Raw genomic sequence first — 25811 nt, 5'->3', positions numbered from 1 at the left:
AATGAAACAATCAGTCCAACCAAGGGGTCCAGACTCCAGCAGGATTAGAAAAGGAAGATCAATGTTTTATTTATTTATTAAGGCTTTACAGTGCAAGTGCTGAAAGTCTGTAGGACACCTGGTCCCACAGCCTGTTTAAAATTGATACAGAAAGTGTGTTTGAAAAGGTGAAGAAAAAAATCCATGACTGGACCTAGGCAACTGGTTTCGCAACTGGTTTCTAGTTTGGCTGAATCCAAAGCTTGGAAGTAATTTTAAATAGCTTCACACACGCACACACACACATGCATGTAGCAATGAAACACACTTGTAGCAATGAAACAATCAGTCCAACCAAGGGGTCCAGACTCCAGCAGGATTAGAAAAGGAAGATCAATGTTTTATTTATTTATTAAGGCTTTACAGTGCAAGTGCTGAAAGTCTGTAGGGCACCTGGTCCCACAGCCTGTTTAAAATTGATACAGAAAGTGTGTTTGAAAAGGTGAAGAAAAAAATCCATGACTGGACCTAGGCAGCCTCGAACCTGCAGCCATCCGATTAATGCTTCAATGCTCACAGGAGTCTGCCAGGCAGTCAGGATGTCAATTTCATGTATATGTAAGTACCCAATGTATAAGTAATTGCTCAAATTGTAGTACTTTGTTCTCTCCTTCAACTGTTTGACTATGTCAGGATGTTGGCCTGCAACATTCCTCTCCTTTGGATCCTCTGTAACACGTAAGGGATGGAGTATATGGAGGAGGTTCTATTGATCATGCAAATGAATTCACAGTCATCCCTCACTCTTAAACTACAATTAGGTTGAACTGTAAGCCTCCACTGGATAGCATAAATCTTTTACCTGGAGGATCTAGATTGATCAAAAGTTCTTTACAAGGTGTAACTCTAATCCTGCTAAATTCCTTCTACTATACTAAGGATTATTTAGCCAATAGCTGTACAAATCATCTAGTGTGTGTGAACACTGTAAAAAGGAGGCAAAGAGTAAAGATTTGAAAACCCATCACAACAAAATTGTAAAAGGTTTCCTATCTCATATCTGAATGCAAATTAAGAGAAGATCTCATATCCGAATGCAAACAGAAGACCACTAGGGAAGAGAAAGATTGACATATTGATAAATGCCCATACGCCATAATCCCTTGTCTCTACCAGGAGTTTGGATGTGCTACCATGATGAGAAAGGATCATAATGATCAGTTTAATGCTGTGAAGGTGATGTCCTACCACTTGTTACTACTTGGAAGAAAAAGAAAGAGGCATGTATGGCACTGGAAAAGAACTTTAAAAGTGACCATACAGTATTTACTATTACCTTGCTGCATTAGATTAGGCTTAGGTGCTGCTGTGACAGTGAATTTCACTTGACTTTAAACATTTTCTTGCGTAGCTACTACTAGACCTGTATGTGAATGCTCTTCTCTATTAAACACTACCTGTTGTCTGCATCCATCATGATCAGTACCAGTGATTATGTGCTGTTGCTATTTTCATATTATATACAAAATGAATACATATGAGTTGAGGGCCCAGGATACAGGCACATACATACATACATGCATACATATATACATACATAAAGGCAAAATGACAAAATACAGAGTTATAATACATAATTATTATGCACTAACATACTAGCTACTTGATTTACAACATCAATTGGCTATGTTGATTATACAGTGTTTAGCTATGTAGCACAAGTCCAGTCCAGTTTAGACACCATATCCAGTAGGGGTACTTTCCTTTTCAACATCATTTTCTTCATTTGATTCATCATTATCAATCACATCTTCCTCTTCTGGTTCTTCCTTTATGTCATTGAGAATATTCTCAGTACTAACAGCTTCACTTGTAAGCCGGAGGTTACAGTATGGCAAGTAATCATTTAAGTTGAAATCCAAATATGGATAATCCTGGTTGGCATTTTGAATCATCTCTTCTGTCTTTCCTTTCAAAAAGGAAAATGACGGACGTAATTCTGGATCAGCTTTCCAACAGTCAAGCATGATTTCATATCTGTTGAGATACACATGTTGTATATTACAGTCATAGCATTAATACTCACAGATTTTCGGTGCAGTTGGGAGGTTTTTCGAGTCTTTGTCCTTCAAGGAGAGCCTCCAGAACATCACGGTTTGTAAGAAGTGGATATGGGAATGCACCTAAAGTTGTAGAAAGGCAGTAAGCATGAACAAGAATGCATGTATGCAGTTTGTATGTGCAATCATACACTACGATAGTAGTGTATAGCAGGGACCACAAAGGAGTAGGCGTGACCCACAAAATATCACCCAAAAAACAGCCTCAATTTCCCCTAATGACGATCAGGCAGTATTGGTTAGGTAAAACTAAGCCCAAATAAACCTTTAGATCGACCTGAAACGCTTTCAACAAGTTGCTACGGAATTTTAAAAAAATTTTATTTAACAGAATTTTCTATTGACTGAATAAGTAAGTAAGTAACTGACTGATGCCTTCAGACAAGCATAACTTGGTAACAGCTAAGGATATGGACTTGGTTTTTTCACTCTTTGACGTCGCTTCGACCCGACAGGTGCCTTTTGGCATACCGCAGTACATACAATGCATTCTTCATGGACTTACCAGTGTCCTCCTTAAATGTTTGTGTCCCATTCATCTTTGCTGACAGCGAAGTGTCGATTTGGTAATAGCACATGATGGCTTTCCTTTGCAACGGAAATCGTCCGTATTTGTCATTGCGGATATTTTGATATCAGAGGTGCTTTTCAAACAGTTCTTGATTCATACTGCTGTGTAACGGGTTGAACATAGCTGACAATGAAGCGTAATGGATACTTCACTTTTCAGACAATAATTTTTATAACTGGGGAACGCAGCACCATTTCTTTGTTTTCGAATGCGTGGATTGCAGAGGTGCTTTTCAAACAGTTCTTGATTCGAAATGCTGTCCTAACGGGTTGAACATAGCTGAACAAGAAGCATAATGGATACTTCACCTTTCAGATAATAATTGTGGCGTGCGGCACCATTTTAGATGTGGTATGCGTGGGTTCACCAGTCATAATTATTATTTACAAAAAAGTTAACAAACAAGTGCACAGAAAACTTTGGAATTTTCAACTAGAGTAGGGACCATAAAACATCGATAAAAAGTACTGAAACAATTGCAAGCTGGAGTAGTGCACGATATTAATTCACAGTAATACAATAAGAAGTGTTATATCCCTACTGTGCTCAAGATACCATAATGCACAGTAGGGATATAACACTTCCTATTGTTTTACTGTGAATTAATATCGTGTACTACCCCAGCTTGTTTCAGTACTTTTTATCGATGTGTTATGGTCCCTACTCTAGTTGAAAATTCCAATTTTTTCTGTGTACTTGTACAATATACATACAGAGAAAACTATTCTCTTACCAAGTGTACAGATTTCCCACAACGTCACTCCATAGCTCCATCTATGACATATATACACATCAAATCAACAGGTACATACTGTATGTACAGTTAACATACATGTCTGTGTTTGTGTTGAAGACACGGTCTCTTATAGCTTCTGGAGCCATCCAACGAATTGGTAATTTTCCTTCTGTACTTCTGTAGTAGACCAAGTTGTCATTTAGTTGTCTGGCCAAACCAAAATCAGAAACTTTTAGAACTTTATTATTACCAACTAAAACATTACGGCAAGCAAGATCTCTGTGTATAATTCCAAGACTGGACAGATATTCCTAAAGAACAATTAAAAACACTAATAAAAATAAGTACCATAATTTCTCAAAAATTTTATTGCACAATAATAACATAATAGTAGACAAAATTACCATTAATTAACTATGTTGATTGCTGCCTGTAGTTGGCTTCAACCTAGCCATGCTGAGCATTAAAGAGTGTGGCTGATAGCTTTGGATCAGGATGGTAACTTTCGGTGTCAGTAGCTAAATCATACAAATTAATTTGCACAAGAAATATTTTACCATGAGATTTCTTGCTTGAAAATACCATAATTGCTTTATTTTCATGCAAAAAATTTCGTGATAAAAGTTTTCATGTAAAAATATTTTTGTATGATTTATGTGAATGACTGCTCTATTAGAGTAGTTTGATATCATGTATATATGTAAGAAATTTTTGTACCAGTTTTGCATACAAAAATTATTTCACAACAATAAAAGCAAAGTATGGCAAAACATATTATTGTACTTTGGGTGAAAAGATCAAAGTGAAAAGTGTACTTTTATTTCCATATTGTACACCTGGCTGCACACTTCAAAGCTGGCAGGGTGCTGTATTTGTTTCAACTGTGCAGTATTTGCCCAAATGTGCTGTATTTTCCCTTTGATCCCAATACAACACTGTTGAAACAGTAAATAAGTTGACCAAAGCATGACCAATGCCAGACACATTATCGCATTCCTTTCACCAAACCACTGCAATGTTATGAAGTCATTTAACAATTATGACGTATCATAAACACATAGAAAAATGCCATGACCTAATCACAAGTGAGCGAATTACCCTGAAAGCCATTCTTGGCGAATGCGGTTAGGGAAGGAACAGCCGGAGCACATGGCATTATCAACACTACAAAATGACTCCTGTCCACGTTGTAAAGCCAGGTGGAACACAATAAGTTAATTCGCTTCCAGTTGCCTTCGTGGTATCGTTCCCAGTGCCACACCATGGCTTCTATAAATGCACTCTCACCCACTAAACACGATAGCAAGCCTCTCTATAACAAAGTCACAGACTTACTCATGGGCATTAAGCCAGGCCTCAACTGAGAAAGAAGCAGTTGGCCACTTACTGTCGCTCTCAGCAGCTCAAATAGCTGCAGTATGAATGAGTATGAATAATGCTTCGAATAGTTAATCACTGCAATACACACAGTCTCGAACTTACGTAAATTTAAGGCACTTACCTGATTACTTCCTGCATGCTACTTGGCATCATCCCCACTCTTCGCAGCCACTACTTTAGTACAATAAGCCAGTTAAAGCACCGCCAGTGCTCGTGCAATATGGAAAAAATAGCACTCGGGCATGGTCTCAAACCTAATGCAGCACTCAGCTTCACCTCGTGCTGTATTAGTCCCTTGCCCATGCCCTCGTGCTATTTTTTTCCATATTGCGCTTGCAGCAGTGCTTTAACTAGTATCTATTGGATCAAAGTAAAAAATGTATTTTTATTTCCATATTGTACACTTGGCTGTACACTTCAAAGCTGGCAGGGTGCTGTATTTGTTTCAACTGTGCTGTATTTGCCCAACTGTGCTGTATTTGCCCAAGTGTGTTGTATTTTTCCTTTGATCCCAATACAGCACTGTTGAAACAGTAAAAAAGTTGACCAAAGCATGACCAATACCAGACACATTATTGCATTTCTTTCACCAAACCACTGCAATGTTATGAAGCCATTCAACAATTATGACATATCATGTACACATAGAACAATGCCATTACCTAATCACAAGTGGGCGAATTACCCTGAAAGCCATTCTTGGCGAATGCAGTTAGGGAAGGAACAGCCGGAGCACATGGCATTATCAACACTACAAAATGACTCCTGTCCATGTTGTAAAGCCAGGTGGAACACAATAAGTTAATTCGCTTCCAGTCCCCTTCGTGGTATCGTTCCCAGTGCCACACCATGGCTTCTATAAAATGAATCCACTCTCACCCGCTAAACATGATAGCAAGCCTCTCTATAACAAAGTCACAGACTTACTCATGGGCATTAAGCCAGGCCTCAAACAAGAAAGAAGCAGTTGGCCACTTACTGTCGCTCTTGGCAGCTCAGATTAATTAAAGTTACGTAGCTAGTTAGCTTCATCGCGCTGATGCAGTATGAACGAGTATAAATAATGCCTCGAGTAGTTAATCACTGCAATACACACGATCTCAAGCTTACGCAGATAGGTACTTACCTCCTGCTACTTGGCATCACCCCCACTCTTCGCAGCCACTACTTTAGTACAATAAACCAGTTAAGCACTGCCATTGCTCGTGCAATATGGAAAAAATAGCACTAGGGCATGATCTCGAACCTAATACAGCACTTGGCTTCGCCTCGTGCTGTATTAGTCTCTCGCCCACGCTCTTGTGCTATTTTTTTCATATTTCACTCGTGGCAGTGTTTTAACTAGTATTCACAGTATTAATTTGTATCTAATCCAAAACAGCCAAGCTGTAAAAAAAGTGTGCAGCCCTCAGAAAGGCTATGGTGAAAAAAGATGTGAAATCCAAGGTGGCGGCCAAGAAATGGCTGTGATGGTAGGTTAATGGTAAAAATTTTAATAACGACAATTCAGGTGAATTTTTGTGCCGCTTCACAAAATTTACCTAAATTGTCATTATTAAAATTTTTACCATTAACCTACCATCACAGCCATTTCTTGGCCGCCACCTTGGATTTCACATCTTTTTTCACCATAGCCTTTCTGAGGGCCGCACACTTTTTTTACAGCTTGGCTGTTTTGGATTAGATTTCATTTCTTTTTGTATTTGTATACCCCAAAGCCGGCCTATGGCCAGCTTTGGGACTTTTTTAACCTATGTTTTTTTCTTTACTACAGGAAGAAGAAAAGATGAAGTAGATGTACTTTAAATATTTTATCAGTAAATGTACAAATTATATATGCTGTATAATACATATGTGACCGGATTTGCGAAAAGGGGTCTTCCACACACATCCAATTTTCCAACTTTGACAATTGATAACTTCAGATTGGAAAGAGCTATTGCCTTGAAATTTGGGCAGTGATGAGCACCACTATAGCTGAATACATGGTGAAATTTTCAGGTTAATATGTTACTTGAACACTGAGTTGTCTCCAACGTTTATGGAATTGGATGTGTGTGGAAGACCCCTTTTCACAAATCCGGTCACATATATTGATTACAGAAATCTCCATGGTGGTTTCTTTGTAACTGAACACTCTACAAGGTGACTTCTTCTAATTGCTCTCTCTACAGGGTGAATTGTTTGTAGCTGAACGATCTACAAGGTAACTTCTTCTAGCTGATCTCTCTACAGGGTGATGTGTTTGTAGCTGAATTCTGTATAGGTGATTTGTTTGCAGCTGAGCTCTTTACAGAATGGTTTCTTTGTAGCTGAACTCTCTAAAAGGTAACTTCTTCTAACTGATCTTTCTACAGGGTGATTTCTTTGCAGCTGAACTCTCTACATGGTGATTTCTTTGTAGCTGAACTCTCTACAAGGTAACTTCTTCTAACTGATCTTTCTACAGGGTGATTTGTTTGTAGCTGAACTATCTACAAGGTAATTTCTTCTAGCTGATCTCTCTACAGGGTGATTTGTTTGTAGCTGAATTCTGTACAAGTGATTTGTTTGCAGCTGAGCTCTTTACAGAATGGTTTCTTTGTAGCTGAACTCTCTAAAAGGTAACTTCTTCTAACTGATCTTTCTACAGGGTGATTTCTTTGCAGCTGAACTCTCTACATGGTGATTTCTTTGTAGCTGAACTCTCTACAAGGTAACTTCTTCTAACTGATCTTTCTACAGGGTGATTTGTTTGTAGCTGAACTATCTACAAGGTAATTTCTTCTAGCTGATCTCTCTACAGGGTGATTTGTTTGTAGCTGAATTCTGTACAAGTGATTTGTTTGCAGCTGAGCTCTTTACAGAATGGTTTCTTTGTAGCTGAACTCTCTACAGGGTGATTTGTTTGTAACTGAAATCCCTACAAGGTAACTTCTTCTAGCTGATCTTTCTACAGGGCGATTTGTTTGTAGCTGAGTTCTCTACAGGGTGTTTGTTTGCAGCTGAATTGTCCACATGGTGGTTTCTTTATAGCTGAACTCTCTACAAGGTGACTTCTTCTAGCTGATCTCTCTACAGGGAGATTTGTTTGTAGCTGAACTCTCTACAGGTGATTTGTTTGTAGCTGAACTCTTTACAAGGAAACTTCTTCTAGCTGATCTCTCTACAGGGAGATTTGTTTGTAGCTGAACTCTCTATACATGATTTGTTTGTGGCTGAATTCTCTACATGATGGTTTGTTTGTAGCTGAACTCTCTACAAGGTAACTTCTTCTAGCTGATCTCTTTACAGGGTGAATTGTTTGTAGCTGAACGATCTACAAGGTAACTTCTTCTAACTGATCTCTCTACAGGGTGATTTGTCTGTAGCTGAACTCTCTACAAGGAAACCTCTTTTAACTGAGCTCTGTACAGGGTGAATTGTTTGTAGCTGAACTATCTACAAGGTAACTTCTTCTAGCTGATCTCTCTACAGAATGATTTGTTTGTAGCTGAACTATCTACAAGGTAACTTCTTCTAGCTGATCTCTCTACAGGGTGATTTGTTTGTAGCTGAATTCTGTATAGGTGATTTGTTTGCAGCTGAGCTCTTTACATAATGGTTTCTTTGTAGCTGAACTCTCTACAAGGTAACTTCTTCTAGCTGATGTATCTACAGGGTCACTAGTTTGTAGCTGAATTCTCTACATGGTGGTTTCTTTGTAACTGAACTATCTACAAGGTGACATCTTCTAGCTGATCTTTCAACAGGGTGATTTGTTTGTAACTGAACTCTCTACAGGGTGATTTGTTTGTAGCTGATCTCTATACAGGTTACTTATTTCTAACTGATCTCTGTTCAGGGTGACTGCTCTATTAGGATGACTGCTCTATTAGAGTATCTCGATCTCGCACTTGCTACACCAAGTTGGATTTCGTGTTATAACTCCGTGGCTTTTAAGTCTGATTCTTCTACACCATTGAAGAGCCTTTCTAAGATGATAACTCCATCTGTACAGCGATTTTCAAAGCATTACCCCAAGTGGTTTATCTGGTAGGCGTGGCAAGCATAATAATAATAATAATAAAATAAAATAATAAAAAATTAGCTAATCTCGATTGCGTAATTGTTACACACTGTTGATTTTTTCGCTGTATCTTCCTGGTTTTTAGCTCGATTTCTTTCAAACCACAAAAGGTTTGAGGTTCAATAGTTAACCTATTCACCCACCGATTTTCAGCTTCTTCCCATACGCGGTTTACCCTGTAGGCGTGACAACATATTGGTGTTATTTTTCGTGCATAATCGCTCATAACTCTTTGCCTGTTTATGGTATTCCAGCCAAAGTTGGTACCGAGATGCCAGGCCTACCAACCTGGAAAGTAAAAAAATCTTGAGATTTCTGTACCTTTATTGTAGTATTGCAGTGTGTAGTAAAAAAAAAACTGGTAGATGCTATGCTGAGACCAAAAAAAAAAAAAAAAAGGTCTCGACTTTTTAAACTTGAAATCCGTGACATTCGCGCTACAAACCGTGAGAGTTAGCAGGCCTCAAAAACCGTGAGATTCGATCTGCTGCCCTTGAGCAGGGTAGTGAAACCGTGAGACTCACGGTAAACCCGTGAGAGTTGGCAGGCCTGAGATGCGCCTTTATACCCCCCTTCTGTGTGCCAAATTTCAAGGCAACCGGATAACGCGTTCGCGTTTTATAGCAGTTTTTGTAAGTGTGCGAAAAGAGGAAGAAAAATAAGAAGAAAAAACAAACGAAGAAACTAAGCCAATTTTTGAAGTCGCATATCTCAGGAATGCCTGAAGCGATTTCGCTCAAATTTGGAATGTGGAGTACTGAAGTTGGAGGGAATGTACACAGCAAAATTTGTCTTGTTTCATCAAGGCAGCACAGAGCTACGGAGGTGCGAAAATTGCGTTTTGTTTCTTCCTGTCAATATACTCACGGGGTTGCGCGCCGGCTTCTTGGGCCGCACGACATACCGTGTGTCTTGATTTAAAGAGCACAAACTTGACTAGTCATGAGGCTATTATGTTCTAAGCATTAATCTTTTGAGCAATGCTCCTAAAATTACCTATAATGCTTTCACAAAATACCCACTATAATATTTCCAAAATTGTGTCAATTCAGTTCAAATAGTTTCCTATTCTCCTAGCTGGTTGCTATATTACAGTATTCCATGTCCATGTGACTCTAGTAATATTGTGCATTATAGCAGAATTTCTGATTGCTCTATTAGAGTGTCTTGAAGTTTTTAACAGAACTGTGCAATCTGCACATTTTCCTACAGGATAAAGCTTTACAATCACCTCAATATCCAGCATAATCTATTCCTGATTTCCCACGCATATCTATTATGTCCAAAATTATGCTGGCATAATTTCCGAATTCCTATTAACGACAACAATGTACAGTATCTACAGTAGAACCTAGCAGGGAATTAGTTTGTACTGTGGCTGAGCATATTAAGTTATAGGGACCCTATCCTGTCCATCCTCACCTGGGAAAAATAGGTGAGAATTTGCTTTAAATATTAAAACAGTTTGAAAATTTTCCCTTGCATATAATTATTGTAGTGTTGTATCTATTCACACTTTTAATATTTTACCAATAGTTAACCAATACCCAATTGTACATTGGTCTCTACAAGGTACAGTTGTACATGCTCCAACAAAAGTAAAGCCAACATTGTTAGGTTGTACACTTACCTTAACTCAGACAAGTGGGCTACAGATTCAACCATCACTGTTTATTATAGGGTTGGCTTTGTGGTTATCACAAAATATACTAAGTATATCTAGAGCCCCCTTCAGTAGTATTGCAGCTGCTGAAGCTGAATAGACTAATAATCTGCTGGCCGCCCATTACAACCAATTTCCGATTATAGTAAAAACAGCTAATTATTGGCTTCTACTGATTTCTGATCCGATTGTCGATACAACTCTAATATAATTATTGTGAGTATTCTAATACAGTAATCATACATACAACTCTAATATAATTATTGTGAGTACTCTAATACAGTAATCATAAATACAACTCTAATATAATTATTGTGAGTACTCTAATACAGTAATCATAAATACAACAAGAATTCCTAGTGACCTTGATGAATACGTCACATTTCACATTAATAGAGTTTGACTATGAACCAACAAACATAACATTATATTCTTTCCAGCAAATCTTCTTCTCCAGTGCAATGTGCTTATTTCAAAAAGTGGCTTGTAGGGAAGAGAGGCTATATCATACAGTACGATAGTACTGTATAATTATTATTAGAAATCATGGAGGTTTCGCCAAAATTGTCACCCAAAAACCAGCTTCACAATACCACCCTGGTTCCTTGGTAGTGTTGGTTAGGTATAACCAAGCTCAAAAATGCCTTCAGTACAACCCTAAATGCTTCCAATAGATTGTTACAAAATTTATAGTAAATCAATAGAAATTTCTGCTGACTGACTAGCTGTCTGCCTACCTTCCTGCCTGCCTGCCTGATGCCTTCTGATAAGTGTAACTTAATAACGTGTAAGGTTACAGGTTTGATTTTTTCACTGTTCAACATAGCTTCGTCCCGAGATGTGCCTTTTGGCATACTGCAGTACGTACAATGTACACATCATGGACTTACCTGTGTCCTCCTTTGTGTCCCATTTCTTTTTGCTGACAGCCAAAGGTGTCATTTTACAGTAGCGTGATGGCTTCCCTATGAGAATCATACATATTTTCCGTGATTGATTGCAGAAGCGCTTTTGTACTGTTCTTCATTTGTAGCTCTGTGAAACAGGCTAAACATAGCTGAAAGCAATGCGTAATGGCCACTTTCACTTTTGAGCCTTAATTAAGTGAAGCAATTAGCTACAAAATAACAATTTACTACTACAAATTAATTTATACATACACAAAAATAGTAACTACAAAACTAGACATTAACAAAAGGAAATCAGTGTCTTCAGTAATTGGGGCAAGCAAATTGTTCCCATTTTTTCATGGTAACTGGATTGATTGCAGAGGTGCTTCTATTTGTTCTCCATATGTAGTGCTGTGTAATGGGTTGAACATAGCTGAAAGCGAAGCGTAATGAACACTTTACTTTTGAGTCAGTAATTGATATTTTGGGCACGTGTTCAGTCGAAAGCATTACCTCTGGTGCCATCCTTTCTTTGATTCAGTATGCACAGGTTCACCAGTCATAATAATGTTACAAAAAAGAAAAACAAGTGTAACGAAAATTAAGAATTTTAAGTTCGACTGGGGATCATAGAAAAAAAGTTGGGGAAACAAGGGAGGTCGCCTACACCTGCAAATATACCAGTGAACATTTAATCCCTAATTCAGTCATGGTAGGTAGGGATTAAATGTCTACTAGTATATCTACAGGTGTAGGTGACCTCCCTACTTTTTTCTATGATCCCTAATCAAACTTAAAATTCTTCCTACTTGTTTAGAAATACTGTATTAGACACAAGGGTATTGATATTGAGCATCATACTTTTCAGCAGTGCACCAAAAATCACCTACTGTATTATATGCTTTTAAGAAATGCCCATTATTTCCAAAATTGTGCTACCTTCTATGTCTATATATATATTACTGTATTTATATTAAATTATTGATTCAAATAATTTCCTAATCTTTTGGTTAGTTGCTATATTAAATTATTTCTTTTCTACTTGACTATTTTATTAGAGTAGTAATATGTGTATTAGAGTATCTCAATCTATTTTAATGAAATTGTGCTACTGCTAATGCTTTATAGTCACCTGAAAATGCTAGCATGATTACTGATTCTTGCTGCACCTATGTATTCAATGATACTTTTCAAAACTACACTTGTTATAATACTACATAATTAAATAAAAACTAACCATTCCATCAGCAATCTGATATGCAAATGTTACCATATCAACAGGTAGTAACTGCTTCAGATCAGGGTAGGGATCTTCAACCGTAGAGTCATTGTCACTCAACACTTTTCTTAGGTGATCATAAGGACTGGACATCTCCCTTGGAGCTAAGTGTGAGTATTGATCACTTGGTTCCTATGGGAGATTAATAGGGCAAATATATAAATATCCTATAAATGTCTACAACAGGTGCTGGGATATTTTGAAGGGAATTTCCAACAGCAGTATTAAGTTACCAGTAACAGGAGTCTAGGTAGGCCTGCATCAAATATATCAGCATAATAAAAGCATAATAGGTTGGAGTGCTATGCCAGCATAATGCTGGCATATTAGGTGGATGTTTCAAACTATGGAACTTAATTCCATGAAAATAGATTGATACTCCCTAATAGAGCAGTCAGTGGAATCTGCAAACTGCATTAGAGTACTCAAATGATGCATTGTACATAGCTCCTTAGATCGATACTCTATAATAGAACAGTTACTTTGCAGTGAAATACTCTAATAGAGCATTCACCAATTAAAATGTCTCCAAGATAATTATAACAAATGTTACTAAATGTTCCTGTTGTAAACTCAGGAGTCTAAATTTTACAGGGGTTTCCTGAAACTCTTGGAAACCCCCTCCCTATGAGGACCCTTCAAGGATTCCTAGGTACGAGGCTATAATGTTCATATAGCTGAGTGTGCTTTCAAAAAATCACCAATTATGCTTTTTAGAAATGCCCATTACTGTCGCCATTTTTAGCTAATAGTATCCATTTATTGCTGTATCACACCATTTAAATTGATGTTTCAACTTTAAATAAACTTATTCTCTTTAGTTGGTTGCTATATTAAAGTATTTCATCTCATATTTGTGACTCTGGATGCTTTATTAGAGTAGCATAACTAACATAACTACTGTTTTAGAATTTCTGACTATAATATTAGACTGAATTTCTTGCAAATTATAGATTTTCTTACTGTTAAGGCTTATAATTGCTTCTGATTCTTACACATACTTAATTATGTACTGTATCCCTAGTCTCAAAAGGGAGCTTATTCACTTTATTTTGTTTTACATGCTATTCAATGCAACCTGCATCCTTTTATCCCGTGCACCTGTCAAGATTGAGATCCTCTAATAGAGCAGTGAATAAAACAATCAGCTGCAGTTGAAATGATATTATTTAGTTTTCAACCTACTACATCACTACTAGAGGGAAATAGTCTATGAAACATGATTAATTAGTATGGTCTTACATTAATAATTACTACTACTGACACAATATTTATGCAAGAGTCTACAGATATATTAGCACTCTTTTTAAGAGATCACATGATTTACATTTATTTTCAAGTTTGCCAAAACACTGACCGGCCATATCCATGAATTGTTATAGCCTAAGGATTACACTGTACAGCACATGAAGTTTACCAAGTAAGGGAGTGCTTTGTTGGAATCAACTGAATCTTCTGTCATCTTATTCTTTACAACCTGAAGTAGCAAATGTAACTTGTGAACAAATAAAGTATGTGTGTGGATATTGCTATACTAGTGCTTGAAACAATTCACTATATACAATTACAGTAGAAATGTACATACATTATGGATCTGTACAACAGTGCCAAATATAGTTCATCAATTTGCTACATTTTGTATAGGTAAACTTCCACAGTCATAAAACTAATAGATGGAAGAATTCTGAGAATATCAGTTTTGGTAAATCATTACTCAATTACCAAGTTTCCCTGCCAAACTTTCATGCTAACTTCAGAGTTAACTGGACAAAAGTATCTAACCAAAGTACTTGCTTGGTTCTGAGGTGTTTTATAATCACACAGCCACTAATTGACTATATATGTGCAAAGGACAAGCACATCACCAACTTACAAAAACTTTGTTCTTTTGCAAGTATTGTAACAAGTCACCATGGTCAACATATTCCAGCACAAGAGCATTAGGTTCTTCATTAACAGTACAGCAAATCATGGATACTACATGACTGTTGTATTTCATTCCTGCTCTTTTCATCAACTCAATCTCCTTTACGAAATCTGATCTCGTTTTTTCAGTAGCAGTATCTGTGCATATATAAAATGATCAGTGGTAAAGTATATTAGATGTTACCTTTTAATATCTTGACAGCAGCTGGCAATGCTATCCATTTTGATAACTGGTTTCGTTCAGTGTATGGTGTACTGATGGGACCTTGTATGGTGCACCTGTAAACTTCCCCAAAGAATCCACTGCCAAGTGCCTTTCCTAATAATATGTGATCAGGACTAATTTCCCAAGTGTCAGCTATGATAGACGGTCGTTCAGCCAAGCTTATCTCAACCTCTTTTCCACTATTATCCTGGGATGAATTGTTACATAAAATTTTAAGCATGGTAAATTTTATATCTTACATAATATAGAGGTCCCCAAGGATCTTTTATAGATGGAGGTAGTACAATTCTATTAGTCCATTTTACATAACAGGTGTAGGCACAACAGCAGATCACCAACACTAGCACTATTATCAACAATGCACCACCAATACCAATGATGTAATAAGCATAGGTGGGTGTAGTTTTGTCCTCTTTTTTAACCGGTTTATTTGTTGGAGTAGGTGTCGGAAAAGTCTCATTGTCTGGAATGTAGTCTGCAGAAAATATGCGATGTTAACAAGTAGTATGAACTCACGAAATGACATTACCTGATAAATTAAACCTTATGAGTGCAGGTTGTGACAATCCAATTTCATTTTCTGATTTTATCTAAAATTTTGTCTCTAGCACACATGCATGAATACCAGTAGAATCCTCACTTGTAGTAAATATCTTTCAATCTCCCGTGAAATTGTAGAGTCCAAAGTATAAAATGTCTGATTGGCCTATAGTGCAAAAGAAAAGACATCACTGATTATGGAAAAACTTTGAACACTGTAAATATACTTACTGATAAGGATCTGCTTGCAAATGTGCGATTGACGGTTGCATTCGGATTGTCAAATTCAGCTGATAATAATACTATTTCATAATGTTTCAGTTCTCCAAATGGATCCGGTGACTCCCAAATGATATCCAGTAGTATACGATTTGATACTAAATCAACTGTCCCATTCAATATCTCTGCCCCTTCAATTGTGGATGGAGGACGTCCTGCATGGTATGTGCAATAGTTGCAAAAGTGCCTTCAGTACAACCCTAAATGTTTAGCTACAATCATTTATTCAATGGAATTGTTTACTGAGTAACTAACTGTCTGTTTACCTGCCCTGCCTGCCTGCTTGCCCACCGGGTTCACCAGTCATAACAATGTGGTTACAAAAAAAGTAGACAAACAAGTATTGGAAAAATCTGAAATTTTAAGGTCAATTATGGATCGTAAGTAAGGATTAAATGTTCACTATTATATTTGCAGGTGAGGTGGCCTCCCTTGTTTCCCTACCTATGATCCCTAGTTGACTAAAAATTCCTAATTTTTCCTTATACTTGTTACTCTACAATTGAGTAAAACATTATTGTTGCTTCATAGCTAGTTGCTATTATGTAGTAGATTATTATCTACAACACACCTCTAATAGATCCTCTAAGAGCTGAGCGGGGACCACGAACTGAACCTCTGTACAATAGAGCAGTTATTTGTCGTACACTTATCTATGGAAGGATCGATTCAACAATGTGATTAAGAAAAATAATTATGAGGTACCAAATAGTTGAATGATAATTCTTCTCCATCCTTTGGAGGTGTGAGGAGAACACTTATGCTGTAGTTGAACTGTTTGCATACATATTATGTTTATAATACCTGCAAAGAATCTAGAATAGCATTTATTGTGTTGTCACACTGTTTATAGCTATAGTGCACTACAGTATTGTGTGTTAGCTAAGCAGTTCATAACAAGAACTCATAAACCATTGTACACATGAAGCAACATTAACATGCTTCTTGCAACAGTGTCAGTACAAGTATGATTGGCCCAGTATACTGGCATAACATTCTAAGGTAAAGTTACAGAAAATGAAGCTGTAGACAATACAGAACAACCCTATAAGCACATTGATTGTGGTACATAATTGTTTTCTAAAATATTCTATTAAAATATAGCAGTGCAAGTCTTTCTTTAAGACTCTTCACTATAAAAGCACTGGTGAAAGAAGTTGTTATTTGTATATAGAATTGCACCATCAAGATTCACGGTAGTGAGTCGCACAGCCAAGAAACTACAAAGCGCATGCCACTATTAATATATAATACATTGTACCGACAATACATTTTACTGATACAGTGCATGTGCTATGTACAAAGACTTAGTTACTTACCACATTGTCTACTATTTTCACTTCATTTGATGGCAGTATTCCAAAGGGAATACTTATTACTGTATAAGATATTAGAGAGGCTAGCAATAGTGGGTCATGTCTCTGTAGTGATAAGTAGAGAGTAATGTTGTAGTCTCCAGTGTATTTGTCTTGTATTTGTGTTTGACTAAGCAATAGAATTTCTTCAGGATCTGTATGATACACAAGGTGAACAATGTTATACATGTAATACTGTAATTAGAACCTAGCATTGCACTCATGATTAAACTAAATACTTTCTTTCTCCTTGCAAAGATAGTTCGATGTCAATGAAAAGTCTTTTTTTTATTTATGAGCAAGGATCAGAGTTTAAATTAATTAGTACGTATCACAGCATTGAGATGTGCACGAGTACAAATTTATTACATGTGTGTACCAAGCAGCCATATTATAAGGTACAATGTATAAAGGAAGCATTCTTTTAGTATTACTATAAGTTTGATATCAATGATTTCGGTGATGCTCAAGTGCATCAGAGTAACATTGACTAGCCTCAAAAATCTTTCAAAACTTCAAAACTAAAAGTATTGTATATGCAATGCTTTTTTATGGGTGGGGGGGCATGACCCTAGGCCATAGATTACTATATAGTTAGCTTCCTTCAGCAATATTAGGAGTGAGCTTTACCACTTCCTCTTTCACTCTGATCCCCTCTTTAAATACGGTGTTGTGGGATTTTTCCAAGAAAGTTTGGTAGTGAGTAATAAGTGCAAAGGTCTGGGGGTGCATCCTTCAGCCACTCACAGATTTGAATGTTAAAATACTTAAACTTTTACTGAGATTCATGACTTCATGGACAATATAAACTGTATTTACTGCTGGTAAAGTATTGTAGTGATCGAAACACTTATCCAGGTTTTGTGATTGAAATGAAAAAACACTACAACTGAAATCACTCAGTCTTAACATTACCCATTTTGAATTGTATTGTTCTGTTGAGCATCTTGATCTCCATAAATTTTTCCTTGTAGCTAAGGAAGTGTACACCTTTGTTCTTCCTCAATTTTAAAGAACCAATACAAGTATCCTATTACACTGTAGTGGCCTAATCTATTCTGTGGACTGGACTCATAGACTGATGGACTTGCAGACTGAAGGGGAGCAGCACTGCAGCAGCTAATTCAAAGCTTTCTTTACACCTTTTGTACAATTTTTGTACAAGTATTTTCTATATATATATATTATATAGTTATACAACGGCCACGAGTGCTCTGCCTGATATAAACGCACGAGCCTGAGGGCCGTTAGGCCCGAAGGCAAGTGCGTTTATAAAGGCAGAGCACAAGTGCGCGTTGTATAACTGTTATGTACCACTCACCTAAAAGGTGGGGAGAATCTCACAAGACAGCTGTAACACTTATAAAGGCCAGGTTTCTAACATCGATTGTGGGTAACCAAGCCGGACGTTGCGATGACGTTCCCCCTGCAGTACTGCAGCCACCTGAGATATTGAAAGCTAGTACGCTATGGGTTATATCACTAACCTGCATTCGCTGTTCGACTCTCATCATGTAGTGCTCAGCATGCCAGCGTGCCATATAGACTAAGCACCAGACTAATCGCCATAGTGATTCTCTCGAGCGAAAAAAAGCAGCTAAATAGACGATTTAAGTAAACAAAACTTAACTAATAAACAATACTAGTCTAATTCTTACTATTCACACTGGCTAAACTCGAATCTGTTGGCATGACAAAACTGGTTACCACAATCGAACGTAAAGGTTAGTATTATTTAGAATATATTTGTTTTATTGAGTCATTGTTGAAGTGAACTACACTTTAATCTGAGCTAAGATGGCACCAGACTAGTAAGGTGTATAAGTACGTTTGTATATATGTAGACTAGAGTTGTGGCCACCCGCGTTGGCTTTTTCGATCGCCATTGGCTGCTTGTAAACATTATACGTATTGGTGACGTTATGGCCCACAATCGACCTTTACATGTCAGGCTATAAAAGAATTCGAGTGATCTGTGAAGCGTCTTTCCACCTATTAGGTGAGGTGTCGTAGTGTTCTTCGCCACCGGCACTTGTGCTATGCTGCACAAAACCGCAGCCAGTGCAATATCTGTATATTGCACTGCGGTTGGTGCATTATAACGTATAATGCACTCGTTGTGGTCTACAAAACCGCAACCAGTGCGTTATAAGTTATAATGCACTCGCTGCGGTCTGCAGCAGTGCAATATACAAATTATGGCACTGGCGGTGCCTTTGAACTGCCCACGCAGAGTGGTACATATATATATATATATGAGCAGAGAAATGCTTATGTATAGAAAGAAATGTGTATGCTAATAGTATACATCTATGATAGATAATAATGTAAAGTACATCTAATAGTTTTATTGACCATCATACCATGATTATAACTGAAGTATACGCTACAACTTACATCGTAAAGTAATATCTGTTGTGTTAGGATTGCTCTCACCATTACGAAACAGAGTGGATACCTATGATGTACATGAAATACGTATACTATCACTGATCATATCAATGGCTGTGTATAACCAGGAGTGGTATAACTTATCTTACCATGATAGTTAGATCACAGAATGGGGTATATCCTGAATCTGAAACACTAGTTATGTTCTACAAAATTAGCAACTGTTAAACACTGTATCAACTACGTGATATGTTAACATACAGAAGGTACAATTATCTCATAATCCTTGCAACTTCCAACAATTTTGACCCTATATTGAACCTCTGACGATGACAAATCTGTAACAACAACATGTAGTCATCAATACAGATGGTGGCATAAGTGGTCACAACAACAGTGGCATGAATCCACTCATAGTCAGGATGTGTGTGTAGCACAAATGATATCAGTAAAGTACAATATTTATACCCATCAACTACAAACATATTCATCACATGATTTAATAGAAACAACTATCATGATGAAGCCAGACATTACTAAAAGAAGCTTAAATGTCACTAACCCAACTAAAAAGACTACAACAATGGCCTATAACAATTATCCTTTTTAGTGTTTCAGGGACTGCATTTGAAGCCATCTAATAATGGGAACACACCTATCCTTCCAAAAGCCAATACTAGAAATATAATATATATATATATACTATGTAATATTAAAGCAAAGAAGCCACTCCATCACTTACACATGCAGTAACCAAGACATAGTCACAATTAAACAGTACTGCGTAAGGATTCTGTAATCATAATAGACTATCACATCACCAGCAGACACTATAGTGATGACATGTATCTTGAACATACCAGTTGAATGGGTCCAGCTTATGTTGACTGTGAAAAATCCACGATCAATTAAATTACCCACAACCTTTTCTTCAAACGTAATTTCTATATTTGAAGGTGGTGCTAAAGTAGAACCTACACAGGAACAATGTTAAGTTGGTCTGTCAATGGCAATGTTAATATCTGTTTACCGTCTACACAGATTCTTTTTATTGGCGAAAACTCCGAGACACCATGTTGGTTGATAACTGCAAATGACAACTCAATTTCCTTGCAAATGAATTCGCTCAAATCAAGTTCTGTTACTTCAAAATCTCTCTAGATGTTGTATAAAACACATATGCAAAAAGTGACAAGCATTGGCACACTACAATAGTCGAAGAGAAGATTTGAATATTATAACAGTCACTAGTAATAATTTCTTGCCCAAACATTTTCCATGTATACAAGGGACAGAACAGATAATTTGATAATGAATAACTCACTTCCTATACAACCCAATAATTTCTTATATACAAGGGACTAACTGATAATTAGATCATGAAACAACTCTCTTCCTCACACAAATTTTACCTTATTTGGTCATACATGTAGTGATACAAATCACATCACAATGTATGTGTCACACTGATACACTTGAGGTGCAGCTATAGATTAAGCTCTTGTAACTAGGGGTGAAACGAATATTAAATTTTTGGTATTCGAACATTCTTCAAATTAACGAACGAATTAATGAATTATTCTTTAAGAATTTTCTGTATAATTAGGTGCTTGAAAGGGACAAAATCACTTTGATTACTACTAAAACTTTAAATGTTAAAAAAGAAAAGTCCTTTACATGTATTATTAAGATGAAAAATTATATTTTAAAATGACAGTTTTCAGTTGTCAAAATGTTTTCAAAGTTAAATGTGTGCATTATCCAATTAACGAATATTTAACGAATAACGAATATTTCTTAACGAATACGAATATTTCTTAATGAACAAATAACGAATGTTCGTACTATTCATTTCAGCCTTACTTGTAACACAGCATAATCAATATATAAGTTCAGGAGACCATAAGCACTGTAATGGGCTCTGCTTATGGGCTCTTGATAAGCTCAACCAAACATGAAAATAATTAATGTTGAGGTTAGAACTTGGAAGGTTATGGCATGTGGAAGATAAGAAGCCACAGTAAATATTATACAGATGCTATACAAATGTTTACTGGCAGGAAGATGTGACTCACCATCCACCAATAGTTAGTGATATTATCACCATCAACTGTGCCATCTATCCTGACCACAAATGAGTGTACTGATGATAATGTGATGGTGTTGTTTGGTTGAGTGGCTTGTGTGTCCAGTAGAAATGAACCAGCAGTTGAAGTAAGTGAAAGATTTATGTCTGAGTTTGAGGGTGCAGCTGCTTGTTGGTCTAAACATTATTAGAGCACACCTAATTTGTAAAGTGACTACATAAACAAAGACTGCCTCACCAACAGAAACATCAAGACTTCTTCCTTCACGACAACCAACTCTACACCCACCACCATTCTGTATAATAGAGTTACATGAATGAGTTTCAAATTGCCCATTACATTAAGTGTGATTGCATATTGGGGCGAGCCTTAGCAAGCCCCACTATATGAGGATAACAGTGATGGATTCATGTTGCTTGAATGTACAATATGCTCATCTTCCTTAAAGGCTATCAACATGTAGACTAAACATTACAACCAATAAGTGCTTATAGTTAATTGGCTCCATACAAACCATGTAAACCAACCATTAACACTTATATACTATTACCTACGTATTAGGGGTACATATATGTAACTTATGCCTTGATTTTGTGAGATATACTGACTGGTATGAAATGGTTATGTAGAGCTGTGAAACTTTACCGGATAAACCAGTTAACCGACCAGTTATTTTTTATAAATTGAGATATCAGTTATTTTTCTGCATAACAAAATAACCAATGTCTAACATTTCCAATCAACAATGTGTTTTTTCATCATTCCTGAACATTATGATGTCGTGCATGTAGTATATACATGGTGCCTATTGCGTACTTTGGCCACCATATAGACAATTTGACAAACTATACTATAAATTTCAAGGCGCAAGTATCCTAAATACTGGGTATAAGATAACATTTGCTTTAGACAATTTAGTCAACTGGATAACCAACAGTTATGGTCTTCTCAGCAACTGGTTGTGATATTCTGTCCAGTTTCACAGCTCTAATGTCACCCTCTTGTGTGTTGATATAAATTTGATGTGTTCACAATCTATTGTGTGTCACTAGGTATGTCTGTTGTGTCATGAGCTCTTTTTTGTTCCTGTTTAGTGTCCTATGGGCCACATATATCACTTCCATTCTGTTTCACTACAAGTTTGCCCCTTCAATGCTATGCATTTACTTAGTTATATACCAGTGTGTAGGAAGGTCAAACATGTGCATGGGTAGTCATTAGAGCACAGGGATAGCAAGCCCCATCATATGACAATAGTCGTGATGGATTTACATTGCTTGTTTGCTTACTTGAATGTACTATACATTTATCTCCTTATAAGGGATAAAAAGTAGTATCATGTAGACAAAGAATCATAACCAATATCCCACCTAATTGCAATCATCACAACCGCTATGTCATCTAAGTGCTAACCATACAAACCACCTTAGTGATAATATCTAGCACTTACATGTATACACATAATGATGCAATAGTATACATACAACTCTGGTCTGTCAACTTTTATTTTGTGAGATACCAAATGGTATGTAACAGTTACACAATATTTGTATGCCATGCTCCTGTGTGCTTTGATATGTTGTCTCTCACATAGTTATATTGTCTCTCACATAATAATTTTGTGCCAAACTCTGCAGTTGAGAATATGTACATTGTAGAATATCTATAAACTGTCAGTTCTGAATAAGTCATCACTATCATTGTAAGCAAACATGCAATAAGACCAGGTGGTAGGCTTGCCCCTTCAATGCTATGCATTCACCTAGTAAATTATCAAATTATCATCCAAAGTGTGGGAGGGAAAATAGCCATGCGCGTGTTGTACAATTACAGGGTGACAGGATAGTTCAGATAGTTTATGCTCAGTAACTTTTAGCTGTTACCTATACTGTATCACACTTTGTTCATGCATTTATGATGCTAGAAATCAGCCTAACATGGCTACAAATTCTATGATTCACGCTGGAATATTACTTAGCTATATCTCAGGAAATTAGTACCACTTATGACCTCTTGGGTTTGGGTGATACTGTAGATAGTGCACTCACACACTGGGACTTGTGCATACAGCTATTGAAAACTTACACATCCTAAACTGCATTCACCACCAATGTTGCATGTTCCCAGATTAAAACAAGTAGAATTGCAACTTTGAGTCTGTGGAATAATTTTACAACTACATAACTAGGCAAACATTATGACTTACACAATCATCTTGACACTGTGCAGTTGAAATTGAACTACCTGCATGATGAAATCCTCTGGACACACACCCATCAAGACACTGTAGATACTATTAAAACATGTGCACAGTTATCCATCTAAATAATTCTGACCTAAATAACACTTACAAATGATATCCTAGAACATCTTGACTGACTCAGTTCACGTACAGCAGGCCACAATGGCAAGGAGGTTGTATTCTATACACAATGGTAGTATAGATTATGTATCATTAACAGTACAAAATCAATTAATACACTGAGTTATAGTGCATTTCAATCACTTTGAATTTGAATAAAATGTTATCAGACATCTGATTTTTCCAGGGCGCCATCCTAAAATTATATACACTGCTTCAGTGTGTTAAGTGTCCAAATTCCATAAGCAATGCATACTATGAATTATGTCATGTGTGTACAAGTATGCATATCCTACATTAATTACGCATGCATACGTATTAATTGTATTCAACTTACTTCATATTGAACGTTACTCTAAAGAGGAAACAATAAAAATAATAATACAATAATGCAAACACAACATAGAATTAATTTTTACATAGGCAATTTGTGAGCTATTGCATCCTAGCTAGAAAATAAGCATCTGACATAATATAAACGTGTTATGATTCAACATGAACATAACTAGGTTATTGCTATAAGCTATTCGTGTGTTGCATACATAGACTAGCTCAACAGAACTTCTATGGCTACACCATTATGTGGTACAAGGATATCTTTTCAGTGCTTAATTAACAACTGGCACGTGTTGCTGTATCTGTGCATGACAAGCAGTCTACCTATTTTTCAACAATCATTGATAGCTAGCTACCTATACGTAACTAGCTAAGTCTTACGGTAGTGATGCAGATGCTGTGACAAGCTCCTCTCACTCTGGCCTCTTCTACACTACTGACCATCACTCTTTGAATAGTTTTGGGGTCGGCAGTTGGCACCACTAAACTGTTATCGCCGGAACCACTACTACCACCTGCACTTCTGGCATCGCAACTGGGCGCACAACCATGAGATAGCTGTATGCCGTGCGCCAAAAATATACCAACCAGTACTGTGAATAATAAACGTGAAAAATCCATTCTCAACTCTGTCTGATTCCATTGTCAGTGACTGGTTATTTATCGCTGCTAAGTGTACCGTACAAGTGTTACTAATGAAATGATTGGCTCACGTGAGCTAGTGCCTGCAATGCATAATTCCCTTCAGTACCGCTAGCATTAGCTATACCCAGCAACTAATTACATTTATCGTAAATTTCGGGTACACTAGTTATAAATCACAGAGCTACATATAATATGTTTGTCTCCCACTGATTTATCTATTATAAAGTAATATAGCTGTATTGATCAAAAGTATTTTCCTACCAAAGAAGTTATTTTCCTACCACCAAAGAAGAAATGTGTGATGTGGAGATTGAAGAGCTCTGAGAATCTTGAGGATCTAGCCATCTCATCCAACAGGCTTCTGACATCAGAAATAATGGTGCTGGCATATAAAATGTTAATGAAACCCTGCACAATTTCTAACACAATGAGAAATGTTCAAACAGCTCAGCTCTTCCAACAGCTGTAGCTAATATCTAGTGATAGACTCAAAAAAGGATAGTGCTCAGAGCCAAGAGGGCATGTAAACTCTAGAATATCATTTGATCATGAGTGTTTTTGTATTAGAATTGATGACATCAGGTTGGTAGGGAGTTACTGATGGCGAGACTGATGGAGGAATAGTTTCTTGAAGAGATTCATTGAAGCCACTCCAGGGGCAAAATGATGCCACTATTTGCTCAGGACTCCATTAAACACTGTAGCTATATGTGCTCATATATATACCCATGTATAGTACATTTGCCTAGCTTTACACACCACCCTTATTACCTAGCTATGTACTTTGTCCTAATGCTGACATTTCCACAATAGCCTGAATGTTGAAGGTAAAAAAAAATTACCACACCCAGAAATAATGGTACTAGTATCATTAAATGTAGAATAACATATCCAAACCTCCTCTAAAATCCTCTTTAGGGAAAAAGGTCATGAAATTTTAGGCTAATCATTGCGTTCTTTGAGCATATGAGATTATGTTGGTCAAAACAACATCGCTC

The 25811-nt window shown here is 36.8% G+C and overlaps 1 protein-coding gene across 1 annotated transcript; it reads right to left on the bottom strand.

The window, feature by feature from the left end:
• Positions 1-1476: 1476 nt before the first annotated feature.
• On the bottom strand, positions 1477-24828 carry LOC136249321 (uncharacterized). The gene is made up of 27 exons (XM_066041282.1): positions 24550-24828; positions 24170-24187; positions 23822-23893; positions 23677-23763; positions 23556-23627; positions 21708-21765; positions 21459-21646; positions 20414-20540; positions 20244-20357; positions 19645-19721; positions 19533-19589; positions 19390-19450; positions 16957-17147; positions 16343-16411; positions 16209-16290; positions 15590-15792; positions 15459-15524; positions 15348-15408; positions 15058-15293; positions 14777-15005; positions 14540-14730; positions 14084-14143; positions 12625-12798; positions 3503-3717; positions 3404-3444; positions 2066-2162; positions 1477-2016 (listed from the first exon to the last, which is right to left on the bottom strand). The coding sequence occupies exons 1-27, from the start codon at positions 24787-24789 to the stop codon at positions 1713-1715; spliced, it is 3390 nt and encodes a 1129-aa protein (XP_065897354.1). The 5' UTR covers positions 24790-24828; the 3' UTR covers positions 1477-1712.
• Between the last annotated feature and the right edge of the window lie 983 nt (positions 24829-25811).

This window comes from Dysidea avara, chromosome 3, assembly GCF_963678975.1.
Source record: "Dysidea avara chromosome 3, odDysAvar1.4, whole genome shotgun sequence".
NCBI lineage: Eukaryota > Metazoa > Porifera > Demospongiae > Dictyoceratida > Dysideidae > Dysidea > Dysidea avara.
The sequence above is the reverse complement of the archived record's forward strand: the minus strand, read 5'-3'. Positions and strand labels throughout refer to the sequence as shown.

What these genes read in the sequence shown, in the direction of transcription:
- LOC136249321 (XM_066041282.1), bottom strand. Translation starts at nt 24,789, where the DNA reads ATGGATTTTTCACGTTTATTATTCACAGTACTGGTTGGTATATTTTTG. An exon ending in ATGAGATAATTGTACCTTCT is followed by an intron (nt 19,590 to 19,644) that starts GTATGTTAACAT and finishes CTAATTTTGTAG; the next exon opens with AACATAACTAGTGTTTCAGA. An exon ending in TTGCAAGCAGATCCTTATCA is followed by an intron (nt 15,525 to 15,589) that starts GTAAGTATATTT and finishes TTTGCACTATAG; the next exon opens with GCCAATCAGACATTTTATAC.